Raw genomic sequence first — 13,978 nt, 5'->3', positions numbered from 1 at the left:
TTGTTTACCTGCATTTAGATTAATACATGTAACTTGTACTGTGTTTAAGTTAGTGGTATGAGATTTATTTAATTTGCTTCAGAATGTGATTGTCTCAGTTCATCTGATTATTTAATTAGCCTTTTACGTTTTATCAGTGAAAATGCATGCATGTACATGTTGCATAAATTATAACACCCATCCTGTTTTAATGTGTCAACCCACAATCAATGAAGTCAAATCAGTCTTAGTTGAGCAAGTCGGTAACGGGATTTCTTACTTTCACCATAAATGTTTATTTATATGACTTTGGTCTATAGCTGTCAAAGGCCTCGGCCTTAAAACCGGTTACCGCAGTGACGTCATGCACTCAGGGCTGGCTGGCTCAGCGGGGCAGCTCCAATGCCAACTTTTGCAGTCGATTTTTAATTCCCATTTATGCAGCATACAAGAGTCAAGGATGGAAGTACTATCCACTCAGAAATTTATTTAAAAATAAAGGTTCTGCGTATCTGCTTTAACGTTTTAATTGCACAAAGTGATTTTGCATCATTACAAAAGCAATTCTCGCACAAACTGGCAAAAATACACTGCCTGCGTGGGACAAACATGAAACAAAAGTGCAGTAAACGTTTTGTCTTGGTATTTGTATCAGCCTACGTTCCTTTTATCCATAAAGACGTAACATCCTCAAAGGAAAACACAAAGTGCTCTTTTAGGTTGAACTGAGCTGAACAACCACTTCAAGACTGAAGCAAAAACTTCTTAGAAAAAAGTAACAACAAATGATTTTCACAGGAAGCCGATTGTCTGTAGGCCTACTTCCATAATTCAGCAGGAGAAATCAGCTTTCGCATTCCCTGCTCGTGTTTTGAGCCTTGGGAGGAATGGGCTCAGTGGCGTTCTCAAATAGTCTGGCTAACGCAACTTCAAAGCTCTGCGAGCATTTGGTCTGGCAAAGATATTAAGCCCAACCGTTTCCCAAAGTGCGTGGTTGACCCGCCTCCCTGAAATGCCTCAGTTTGCTACTGGTCGAAGCCAGAAAAGGCTGTGATGAAGCTTAAACCAATCACATCACTCTTTCCTCTGACATATGTGACGCAACGGGGCTAACTGGTAGATTAAACTCTTACCGAAGCCGGTCGGGAGCAAGGCGAAAACGTCCTTCCTTTCAATAAATACCTCCAGGGCTGCTCTTTGCTCCGTTTTCAATGAGAACTTGCTCCATGTTCGTAATGTTTCTAGTGAATGAAGCGCTTTCGGCATAGAGTGTAAACAATCTATGGCTTCCGGTCGCAGTTCTACTACGTCACTGCCTTGAACACGCCTCTACCCAGGGCCATTGGAGATGCTCAAAGTTGATTGGCTCCCGATTTTTCGGGAGCTTGGAAGAGCTGTAGGTAGTTTGCCTGGCCAGACTAAGCTTGCAACAGGCCCCCGTGTTGCGTCACGCTTAGGATGGGCGGGCCCAGACTAGTTCTCAAACGGGCAGGGAAATGTTCATTCTTGAATTCCTTTTATGTTGTCCCAAAATCCACTGTATTCTCAGTGAACACTCGTATGACAGAGGACCTGCGTACAGTGGGGCAAAAAAGTATTTAGTCAGCCACCAATTGTGCAAGTTCTCCCACTTGAAAAGATGAGAGAGGCCTTTAATTTTCATCATAGGTATACCTCCACTATGAGAGACAAAATGGGGGGAAAGAATCCAGGAAATCACATTGTAGGATTTTTAATGAATTAATTGGTAAATTCCTCGGTAAAATAAGTATTTGGTCACCTACAAACAAGCAAGATTTCTGGCTCTCACAGACCTGTAACTTCTTCCTTAAGAGGCTCCTCTGTCCTCCACTCGTTACCTGTATTAATGGCACCTGTTTGAACTCGTTATCAGTATAAAAGACACCTGTCCACAACCTCAAACAGTCACACTCCAAACTCCATTATGGCCAAGACCAAAGAGCTGTCAAAGGACACCAGAAACAAAATTGTAGACCTGCACCAGGCTGGGAAGACTGAATCTGCAATAGGTAAGCAGCTTGGTGTGAAGAAATCAACTGTGGGAGAAATTATTAGAAAATGGAAGACATACAAGACCACTGATAATCTCCCTCGATCTGGGGCTCCACGCAAGATCTCACCCCGTGGGGTCAAAATGATCACAAGAGCGGTGAGCAAAAATTCCAGAACCACACGGGGGGACCTAGTGAATGACCTGCAGAGAGCTGGGACCAAAGTAACAAAGGCTACCATCAGTAACACACTACGCCGCCAGGGACTCAAATCCTGCAGTGCCAGACGTGTCCCCCTGCTTAAGCCAGTACATGTCCAGGCCCGTCTGAAGTTTGCTAGAGAGCATTTGGATGATCCAGAAGAGGATTGGGAGAATGTAATATGGTCAGATGAAACCAAAATAGAACTTTTTGGTAAAAACTCAACTTGTCGTGTTTGGAGGAGAAAGAATGCTGAGTTGCATCCAAAGAACACCATACCTACTGTGAAGCATGGGGGTGGAAACGTCATGCTTTGGGGCTGTTTTTCTGCAAAGGGAACAGGACGACTGATCAGTGTAAAGGAAAGAATGAATGGGGCCATGTATCGTGAGATTTTGAGTGAAAACCTCCTTCCATCAGCAAGGGCATTGAAGATGAAACGTGGCTGGGTCTTTCAGCATGACAATGATCCCAAACACACCGCCCGGGCAACGAAGGAGTGGCTTCGTAAGAAGCATTTCAAGGTCCTGGAGTGACCTAGCCAGTCTCCAGGTCTCAACCCCATAGAAAATCTTTGGAGGGAGTTGAAAGTCCGTGTTGCCCAGCGACAGCCCCAAAACATCACTGCTCTAGAGGAGATCTGCATGGAGGAATGGGCCAAAATACCAGCAACAGTGTGTGAAAACCTTGTGAAGACTTACAGAAAACGTTTGACCTCTGTCATTGCCAACAAAGGGTATATAACAAAGTATTGAGATGAACTTTTGTTATTGACCGAATACTTATTTTCCACCATAATTTGCAAATAAATTCTTTCAAAATCAGACAATGTGATTTTCTGGATTTTTTTTTCTCATTTTGTCTCTCATAGTTGAGGTGTAACTATGATGAAAATTACAGGCCTCTCTCATCTTTTTAAGTGGGAGAACTTGCACAATTGGTGACTGACTAAATACTTTTTTGCCCCACTGTAGATCGCGCATGCTGGGCTTTAAGCTCCTTTATTTTCCGTGTCCTCACCTCGGACTGCTGCAGGTCTTCAAAGTGTGCGTTTAGTTTTGTAACGGTGTTTTAAATTGCTGCTTTTGACAACCACAACAGACTGAGCTCGTTGAGACTGTTGCAGGAAGAATAAACGCATACTTTTCTGTCCACTCTGTTTAGAAGACTCTGTTTTCAAGATCAACTTTCCTAATTTTTGATATTACCATATTTCGCCTGCGCCCGTATGCATCCGTCTGCGTGCTTCTCTCTATCTAGCAACCTACACAGTGTAAAATGGGAACACGTAGGACCCAGACGGCTCTACAGGGTACCGAGCTGTTTACCGACTGAATGTATTTACGAAACATATAGGGTGGATTTTGATGCTATTTTTCAAGAAGCAAAATGCGATTTCAAAATGCCAGTTTACCAGGATGCTATTTGAAATCCCTGGGGAGAGACACGGCTCTTTACTTACTTGTTTCAGGGTTAATTATTTGTTGAAGTCAACATTCATAATAAGTGTCCTATTCCTTCGATTGCTTGCCTAAGCGAGAGTGGGGGGGATACGTAAGTGAGCAGTAGCTCTCAGTTGATTTTGTTTATTTTTACAGTATTTTGAGTGAAGAAGCGTCGCGGTCCAGATTTGGACCGGAGTCTGCCAGTTGGTGACCCCGGATATAGCGCTAAAATTATATGTAAAACACATGACACAATATTCATGACTCTTGACTTTGGTCATTCCAACATGGTTTTGTAATATTTCACACCGTTCTGTATGAACAAGACAGAATAAAAAAAATCAGTAGTTTCTGAAATACTCAGACGCAATTACGTTTGTTATTTGATCATTGGTTGTGGTTATAACAGAAAACTGAATTTAAAATTAGTCCCGCTAACAATCTCTTCTCTCGCACACACATTAATGAGAACTATTCTACAGGGATACATTCATTTTCCAGAGCTTTTTGGTAAACATGGTATCACCAAAGAAACGGAAAGAAGCCCAGGGGAATTTGTACACACGCACACTGGCTAAATGAATATTTTTGTTCAGTAATTCAAATGAAAAGTTAAAAACCTGTACAATTTTTTTTTTTGTTTCTTAAGATTTTGGACTATAATGAGAAGAGAAACTGAAATCTATACCTCGTGCAGCAGTTTCATTAGTTTAGTAGTGATTTGCGAGTCGATGATTGATTAAGCTCTGGGTGGCACAGTGGTGCTCTGGTTCACACGGTCACCTCACAGCAAGAAGGTTCTGGGTTCGAACCTCATGGCTGACAATTGTGTGGAGTTTGTTTGTTCTCCTCATGCCTGCGTGGGTTTCCTCCCACAGTCCAAAGACGTAGATTAATTCAACTGGCTACTCTAAATTGCTTATAGGTGTGAACGAGTGTGAGTATTTGTTAGTCTCTGTGTTAGTACTGACAGACTGACGACCTGTCCAGAGTGTATGTTGACTCTCGCCTGAAGTCAGCTGGGATTGGCTCCAGCTTCCCCGTGAGCCTGATGGACAAGTGCTGTGATTTATAGATAATGGATGGATGATTTAGCTCGAAATTTCAGAACGTATAATAAATCAGCACATTGCTGCTCAAGTTTAAAACAGCTGTGTACAAAAAACAACTTCAGATGTCAACGATCTCATTTTATTTTGATTTCTCCCTTCACACTTCATGCTACTGGCTAGCTAATTTAGCTAACCAGTAACATGCTAGCTAAATTAGCTAGCATGCTACAATGCTAGCTAGCTACTAGGCAACACGATGCCAATTGTGTTGCTTCCATAAACACCAATATTATTTTTATATACTCTGATGCTTGGAATATATATTTACAAATATTTAAAAAAATTGAAGTTTTTTGAAAAATTGGAAAAAATTTCCTTTTTTTGGAAAGTTTTCAAATTTTGGAGATTTGGAGATTTTTTTTTTTTTTCCCCCCTCAATTTTTCAAAAAATAAAGTATATAAAAGTATATATTGATTTGTTGTTTATGGAAGCAACACAATTTTACCTTGCTCTGGTTTAGTGTAGAAATACAGAGGTGCTGATAGAAAATCGCACATGCTGATTGGTCGAGAGATTCTAACTATCTCTCGATAATAGTCTCGAGCGACTCGGCAAAATGGCGACCAATGGCTTTGTCACTGTCGGTGAGGAAGAATTGCGAGTTATGAAAGAAAATGCTGTTCCTAAAAGCACTAAAGAAGCTACGAAGTTTGGTATAAAACTGTTCAAAGGTAAGGTGGAATTGTGATTTTATTTTTATCGATTTCAAAACTAAGTATTTTATGTGCCTCGGTGTAGTTAAGTCTGTGCCGTGCCGTTATTACATTTGCATATCACTTTTGAATCTTGAAATAAATTATACCCCTGTTCCAAAGGAGTACCAAACTTCAGCTTGGGGTATAACCGTGTGTACCGTTTTCAGGTCTGACGCACATCAACTTCCTGTTTACCGACAATGTATTTACGAAACATATCGGGTGGATTCTGACACTATTTCAGGAAGCAAAATGCTATTTCAAAGTGCCAGTTTACCAGGATGCTATCTGAAATCCCTGGGGAGAGACACGGCTCTTTACTTACTCATTTCAGGGTTAATTATTTGTCAACATTCATAATAAGTGTCCAATGGAGATCTTGCAGTCACGTGACCGGAAAGTACACAGCCGCCATCTTGTCGGTAAAAAACACCGCTGAACACTGCTGCACTCGTGTACAGAATGGATCAATTTCAACCGACGGACTACATGGCTCATTTTTCTAATGAACAGATAACTAGATATATGTCTAAAATAAACGATCTACAGATTAGTGACCCTTATGGCTTACCGGACGGAGTTTTCACGACCGTGTCAGTGGATATTGAACTGCCAGCGGAATACCCAGACGTGTATAATTACCTCATTAACTTTCCCTCACTGTTCAGTGGTGAAGCACTGCGTGCTTATAAATCTCTGCACAGTTATCTTTACAGAAATTCAGGATTTGTCAGCGACTCAGATGTGGCATCTTGTAAACAAGAAGATAACAATCCTCATTGGACGGGTAAGTCACTTAAGTATTGAGTATAGCACTGACCAGCCGATTATAGAATAGAATAAGGTAATTCCAGCTGTAATTCCAAATCGTCCGTCTTGTTTACATGGATCTGGCGTTGGAGAGGCAGAGGCTTAGCAGTGGAGGTTTGAGTGGCTGTTTTCTGAGCTTAGTCAACAGGCCGGCTCTGCATCCTCGCTTTTGCTTCCGCTCTCGATGCCGCCTCCTTCTCTTTGCTTCCGATAACAATCCATGGAGACCCCACTGGTCTCGCCATCTCATCTGGAATGTTGTGCATGCGATGGAAATCGCTACAAACCGTCATTTTCTGCTGGAAACCAATGTCCAGTAAGTCCATACGGTTGTAGTGGATATTGAAGTCTGGTACAGATGAACAACACGCAAAAATACACACGAAAAACATAAATGTGCACAGGTAGGGAGAGCTTGTAGCCGCAGCGGTTGTAGTAGAATTGCATATAGTAGGGTTTTCCAGAAGAAAAGGTAGAAGTAAAAGCAGAAGTGGAAGGCGGAAATATGGCGTTTGACCAACAAGATGGCGTCTGTCACAATCTGGATCGGCTGTGACGTCACATGCAAGTGCTCCATTCCTTCGATATAAGCGAGAGCGGGGGGATACATAAGTAAGCAGCAGCTCACAGTTGATCTTGTTTGAATACTACTACTACTTATTATTATTATTATTATTATTTTATTTTATTTTTTTAAACCTGTGTATTTGTACTAAAACAATTATCCACCTCATTGAATATCGGTAAATAATAACCTCGACTTTGTCTCTGTTATTATTCACCTCGCCTTCAGCAAATAATTGTTAAATAACAGCATATCCTTACTGCACTCGTGTAATCACGGATCCTTAGTATTTGAATGCTCATTCTATATACAGTCCCAGTCAAAAGTTTGGATGCACCCTTCTGATTCAATGGTTTATTTTCATTAAAGAAAACACTCAGGCTGTGTCCAAAATCACTCTTTCACTACTCCCTACTCACTATCTAGGGAATTACTATATAGAGGACTATATAGTGAGCTCATTGATGAAATGAAAAACCACTTTCGGACACTACTCCGCTGCGCCGGTATTTACATCATTACTGTCGCACAATTAAAATGTGCCGGATCAGTCGGCTGGTGGGTTTTCAAAATAATAAATGCATGCGTGTATTTTTGTGATAAATCCGTATTATACTGAGCGTATTTCCGACATTAATAAATACAAAGTACCTGCGTCTTTCAGTTCTTTTTAAATCAAGACTGAATACTTTCTTCTTTGCCGCTGCCTTTTATTAAATCAAATTTGAGACTTTTAATTAATTCCTCGCTCTGCACTGTAACTTTTGTTGTATTTTATCGGTCTTATTCTATTTTAGCTTATTTTCTGTTTTCTTACTGTTTTTATTAATTGTATTTGAATGTCCGTTTCTTTCTTTCTTTGCTTGGTTTAGGACCATCAGTTGTACACTGCTTTTCACAATGCATTGTGGGATACTATGAGTCCACTATATATAGGGTGTAATAATTCTCACTATACATTCGGACAGCACTACAAAATGGTGAACTCACTATGTAGTGAATGATTTCAGACACAGGGTCACATGCATTAAGAAGGCAAAAAAATTGCACCAATTACCTTTTGGCGAGACACACCCATTAACTGACGAGCATTCCAGGTGACTACCTCATGAAGCTGGTTAAGATAATGCCAATATTGTGCAAAGCACCATCGGAAGAATCTAAAATATGAAACGTTTTGTTTACCACAGGATTCCGTATGTTTTATTTCAGTGTTGATGTCCTCAGTATTGTTCTACAATGTTGTCAAAATACAGAAGTGACCTATGAATGAGTCGGGGTATACAAACTTTTTGACTGCTACTGTGCTTTGTTCTATCCTCACACTGGCAGTACAGGTTTTTGGGGTGTGGCAGCCATGTTGAAATGATTCTGTAAGCTCCAAGTTCTTTGTGACCTTAAAGAATTTAAGAACAATGAAGGGGTTTTGTTTGCTTATCTGTTTGTTTTTTAAGCACTGTTTTGAGGTTGTTCTGCATTTGACAGCTGTTTTTCTTTTTTTCCACCCGTCTCTTTTAGGATCTTTTACGTAATGATGCTTCGACATGAATAGTATTAGATTTCATGATCAGTTCTGGCCTAACTTGAACGTTCTGGGGTTATATGTATAGGTTTTGTATTCACCAGATGTTGCGTGTAATCCTGTGCTGCGTGTAACAATATCTTCCTACAGTCCACTTCTTCTTGAGACTTGTTTCAGTACTTGATTAGCACAAGTGGCTTTTGTTCGATGACCTCTTAGAGGGCTGAAGAGTGGGTTGTGCCGGCATGACTATAGACTTCAGGAGCAGCGCTTACCCAGAATGCACTGGGATCTGACACCAATTTCTTTTCAAGACGGCGAGAATTCAGGCGAGAATTCTTTTTTTTTTCTAACTATATGGATGGATAAGAAATCGCAATGCTGTGTTTGCTTTTTCTTTCAGTACTTTTTTTACAAAAGCAGACACATTTAATAAAATATGACTGTTTAATCAACTGAAACTTGTACAAAAACTTTGTTAGCATTTTAAATGCTGACTGCAACATTTGCAAAACTTTCACAAAGGTACTTAAAATGTCCGACACACGGACTTTTTGTAGTTCTAAATCGACCGTTAGGCCTAGTTTGGATGAAATTACACTATTAAAATGATCACTGAATGATTTGTTTTTCTGAATCTTTACTATTTTGTTGTTCGCTAGAATACCATTTTGCGATTTCACACTTAAGCAAATGTTTGAAAACTCCGGATCGCCTTCCTTCACGGTGGCTGCCATTTTTTTGTGCCACACGGCGCATGCGCAGAGCTGATTCAGTTCAGAGTGCGCGCGCACTTGGCGGAGGCAGTAGTGTGTCGGAGGGGACAGAAGCAGAGATAACGCTTATTTTGTCTCTGGTAAACCAGTCTTCTCTCGTTCAATTACGTGCTGGCATCAAAAGACACCGTTGGTTGTAAATGAAACCAAACTGTGTGGTTGGAGTGTACTTATTTTCATACACAAATGGAGAAATGTTCGCTGAGTGTGTAATTGTGTAGCCCCACTGCAGACCGTTGTTGTTGTTAATTCATAGCATGCTCAGCTGCGTGAATGTGTCATGCACCGAAAATAAGAGATTTACAAGCCAGGAACGCCTCATGATGCAATATGCAAGAAAAGAAAGAAGATTTACTGCCATTTTACTTTGTATTTGAGTAAAGTGAATAAATAAATGGTCTGTGGAAAATACAGTTAATCCTGGGAACTGCGTGCACAGGAGTTTATTTTGCGTTTACTCCCCCCCCGGCTACTTATTTGTCATGGCTGGCTAGTATGAGCCTTAAGGCCAATTTATGCTGATAACCCAGTCCTCGCAGATAGCGTCGCAGACAGTGTCTATTACTCCCTGCTCAATGATAAATTACAACTGTCTGCGAAAAGCTATCTGCGAAAGCCTTGTCGCAAGAGCATGCAGATGCCTTTAGTGGAAAGCCCTGGGAATGCGTAAATGTCAAGTTCGATTTTAGATTTACGAACCCGAAAAAAATGTCAAAAAAAACGGCGTTAAAAAAAAAAAAATTTCAACCGCACAAACGGCACTCACCCGGCCGGTGGACCGGAAACAGAACATTTTTTAATAATGGCCTAGTTGGATATTAATTTTAATATTTAAATGTTTACAATAATATTATGGCCATAGAGATTTTCATTCCTGAAGTACACATTATTTATAGGCTGCTTGTTATTGAGATTTGATTTAAATAAATTCTATTTAAGTAACCATTGAAATCAGTTTGATGACTTTTAAATGCTTTGATAATGGAGGGTTGTGATTTCCACCAGTTTAATATAACGATCACCGACTCTCCTGGTTATGCGTCACGGATCCCATATTGAGAACTACTAAACGATATTTTAGATTTTTTTTTTTTTTTTGGTTAAAACTGGATATTCGCTACGTCATCTGGACAAGACAGCCGGATTTACTTTAATCTGTGATTCTGACGGTTAGTTAGGAAGGTAGATCATCAGCCCAATCTCATAGCCAGCAAGTCATTGTGGTTTTACAGAGTTGAAAGGAAGAAGAACAGAAAAGAACTCGCTTCAACGTCTTTGTCCTCAGGTGTTCGAATTGAAATGTCAGCTCGGGATACACGCTCCTGAGTCACGACTGGAATTTGACAAGGGCATGTCAAACATTTTTGAAGCGCAGAGGGTATTGACATGAAAAGCCCTTCTGCACATCGGCAGGGGAAAAAAGCCCAACAACCTTGTGTAGTATGATGTATCTACTGAGCTCATACTGGAGTTTCGTTGCGTCTGCTCCTCGCTAAGCTGCTTTTTTTTTTTTTTTTTTTTTTTTTGATGTCTACATTTCAGCACGTCATGCGTTTTCTGCTGAGAAACAGTACACTGCATTATGCAGGTAACCCAACACGGTGTACACTGCACACTTGGCTGACAAGGGGACCTCCGTGTGAGATTTCTAGAATCATCGTGCATGGGGTTTGTCTTCTTGAAATGAATGTAAGCGTACAGATTTCTGTCAGAGCCCAGCATTGTCATGTAACTGAAGACGGCTTTAAATAAAAAGGGATTATTAATGACATTAAAATGACAAGGGGACACTGTAATCTGAGAAATGTGCCAATATAACTATAGACACAGAGCTAGTTTTATTATCCCCTGCTGGCTGAAAGGTCCGAAGGAGGGTTCTGTTGTGGCGATTCCCGTCCGTCCGTCCGTCCCGGGAAGGGTGCTCACCTGAAACGATAGCAGTTAAGGAGCAGGTGTTTCAGGTTTTGAGTCGACAGACTGATGAACGTGAAACCCCGTGTGTTTTACATGCACTGAATCTGTGGCTGAATATCAGTGTGTGTAGTACACAGTATCGGGTGTACAAGCCAGTTACGGTATACCTTAGAGAGAGGTGGAAAACATAAAATGAAGGTCTGGTTTTGTTATCCCCCGCTAGCCAAAAGGCCCGAAGGGGGATTATGTTGTGGTGATCTCCATCTGTCCGTCCGTCCGTCCGTCCATCCCGGGAAGGGTACTCACCTTCTGAAATCAACTCCTCTCACAATTTTTGGAGGAATTTCACGAAACTTGGCAGGATTCTTTGTTATATGTCGGTAATACGTGTATTGTAATTTTCATTAAATTCGGTCACATTTTACCAGAGTTGCCAGCAGGGGATATTGTGCTGTCAGAGCACTCTTGTAGAGTTTGCATCACATCTCAGTGTGCCAGTGTTGCACCTGTTTTCTGAATCATTCTCCAGCTTTCCTGATGTTTGTTACCACTCATTTGTAGCACCTTTCTTCATCAAATCCACCTCCTTCCTTCAATCTTCCTCCTCTTCCTGTTCCCGTTAGGGGTTGCCGCAACAGATAACGTCCATCCATCTCCTCCTGTCCTCGGTGTCTTTTTCTGTCACACTAACCGTCCTCATGTCCTCCTTCACCACATCTGTTTTGTGGAATAACTGTTAAATATACTTTGAAGTATGAAATCAAGTGCTGAAAAAAGTATAATAATAATTGTGGGAGGGGCGGCACGGTGGTGTAGTGGTTAACGCTGTCGCCTCACAGCAAGAAGGTCCGGGTTCGAGCCCCGTGGCCGGTGAGGGCCTTTCTGTGCGGAGTTTGCATGTTCTCCCCGTGTCCGCGTGGGTTTCCTCCGGGTGCTCCGGTTTCCCCCACAGTCCAAAGACATGCAGGTTAGGTTAACTGGTGACTCTAAATTGACCGTAGGTGTGAATGTGAGTGTGAATGGTTGTCTGTGTCTATGTGTCAGCCCTGTGATGACCTGGCGACTTGTCCAGGGTGTACCCCGCCTTTCACCCGTAGTCAGCTGGGATAGGCTCCAGCTTGCCTGCGACCCTGTAGAGCAGGATAAAGCGGCTAGAGATAATGAGATGAGATAATAATTGTTGCGTATCATTATTTGTTAGCCTGGCAAGCCAGACTAAATGTGAATATTTAGTCTGGCCTCGCTCGTAGACGTTTCCGAAGGGTGCGGGTGGAACAACCCGCTGTCTTTCAAACTGTCTCTGTGCGTATAGGCCAACGCTCTGACCAATTAGCGCAACAGCGACTGTGACGTAGTCAGAGCGACAGAAAGCAGTGGGGGAGGCCTTGAAATAAATAATTTTTCAAAATGCGTATTAATTAATAAACAGGTTCTAGATATTAAGAAGTTTGGAGATAATGACCACAAGTTTGGAGTCTGTACCATATACTTAACATACACTTTTTTTTTTTCAAGTGTTTTTCAAGGGTTTGCTTAAACTGTTTGAGAGTTTTTATTTAGTGGTGTTTGGTGAAATAATTTCCCTTAAATTTAAAATAACGGGAAAATAAGAAACAATCAAAAAGTAATGTTTCAAAGCTGTTTATTAATTCTTCGTACTGCACAAACTAGCCCCATCCTTTTGGCTACGACCGGAGCCAGCTGGTAGATCAGACTTTTGCCATAGCCGGTCGGCAAAACAGCGAAAACGTCCTTCTTGAAAAGGAATGAGCGGAGAGACTCTTCCTGCTCATGTTTCAACGAAAACTCCAGGTCTAATTCTTCTAAAACTGATTCCAAAGCGGAGTCAAACGCGCGCTGTTCACTAGCCATAGCCATCTTTCCTGTTGTGCTTTCTCCAGCGTCGCGCAGCTTTGTCGTCACTCCTGCAAAAGCCTGCCCAAAGAATCCAAACAAAAACCTTGTGTTGTGATTGGCGGGCACGATTTGATGCCCGGGGTGTGTTGTTGATATGGTGCGAGGCTAGACCCGCTCGTAGGCAAAAATATTTTTGGCCACTAGGCGGGTGGGTCTAGTTTACTAGGCTAATTATTTGTACTATTAGCTGGGGAAAAAAAAAAAACAAATTTGTTTCCTGATTTGAATGGACAAGCTGTCATCATTATTGTCTAGCTGAATTCTTGATGAGGATTGGGCCGAAGGTGGTGATTGATTAATTTTCTCTAACAGCAGCTCTGGCAGTTGTTCATCCATAATCTTTGGCGATTTGCAGTGGTAGAAGAGGAATAAAACACTTCGGGATGTAATGTCATTGGAAAATAACACCATGATTATGTAATTATGGGTGGTGTAATGTCAGGGGGAGGGGCATAGCACCATCAGGTTGATGATTGATTGATTTGTTGTCCTATAACAGCACTGCCTATTTTTTTTCCCCCTCTTAATAAAATATACATGTTCCTCCGAGTGACACCGTTCTGACTGTTGTAACTAAGGTGCTTATTATTCATGTCATCTGGTAATACATAAAGTGTGTGTTCTAAAATATGTTGTGTCTTGCGATGATTGATTTATTGGTTTGTTTGTTTTTTCCTGCATTTAGATCACAGACGTGTCCTTGCCAGACTACCTGGTGGCTTCGTCAGTGGGCCTGCTGCCTACCCAGCTCCTCAACTCCTACCTGGGCACCACGCTGCGCACCATAGAGGACGTTATAGCTGAGCAGAGCATCAGCGGATACTTCGTGTTCAGTCTCCAAGTGAGGAAATTGCAGTGTTTGTCAGTTCTTCCATCCCCCAGCCATTCAGCTAGAGTGCAGGGACTAATACTGAGAGGATTAAAGGGCGTGATTCGAACCTGTCTGGGGTTAAAATCCTCTGTATTCTGTGTCTTGATGCAAATTGACTAGGAAAAAAAAAAAGTGAATGTATTTCAACAAACTTTCTC

At 41.5% G+C, this 13,978-nt stretch overlaps 1 protein-coding gene across 1 annotated transcript in view; it reads left to right on the top strand.

Moving 5' to 3' along the window:
* tmem64 (transmembrane protein 64) overlaps nucleotides 1-13,978 on the top strand; it is a 36,398-nt gene that overhangs the window by 15,943 nt on the left and 6,477 nt on the right. The window contains exon 2 of the mRNA XM_060904720.1: nucleotides 13,635-13,790. Coding sequence (XP_060760703.1) covers nucleotides 13,635-13,790 — 156 coding nt within the window. The remainder of the gene's footprint in view (nucleotides 1-13,634; nucleotides 13,791-13,978) is intronic.

The sequence above is a fragment of the Neoarius graeffei genome, chromosome 22 (assembly GCF_027579695.1).
Source record: "Neoarius graeffei isolate fNeoGra1 chromosome 22, fNeoGra1.pri, whole genome shotgun sequence".
Lineage (NCBI taxonomy): Eukaryota > Metazoa > Chordata > Actinopteri > Siluriformes > Ariidae > Neoarius > Neoarius graeffei.
Note: the sequence above shows the minus strand (reverse complement) of the source record. Positions and strands in the feature narration are given on the sequence as shown.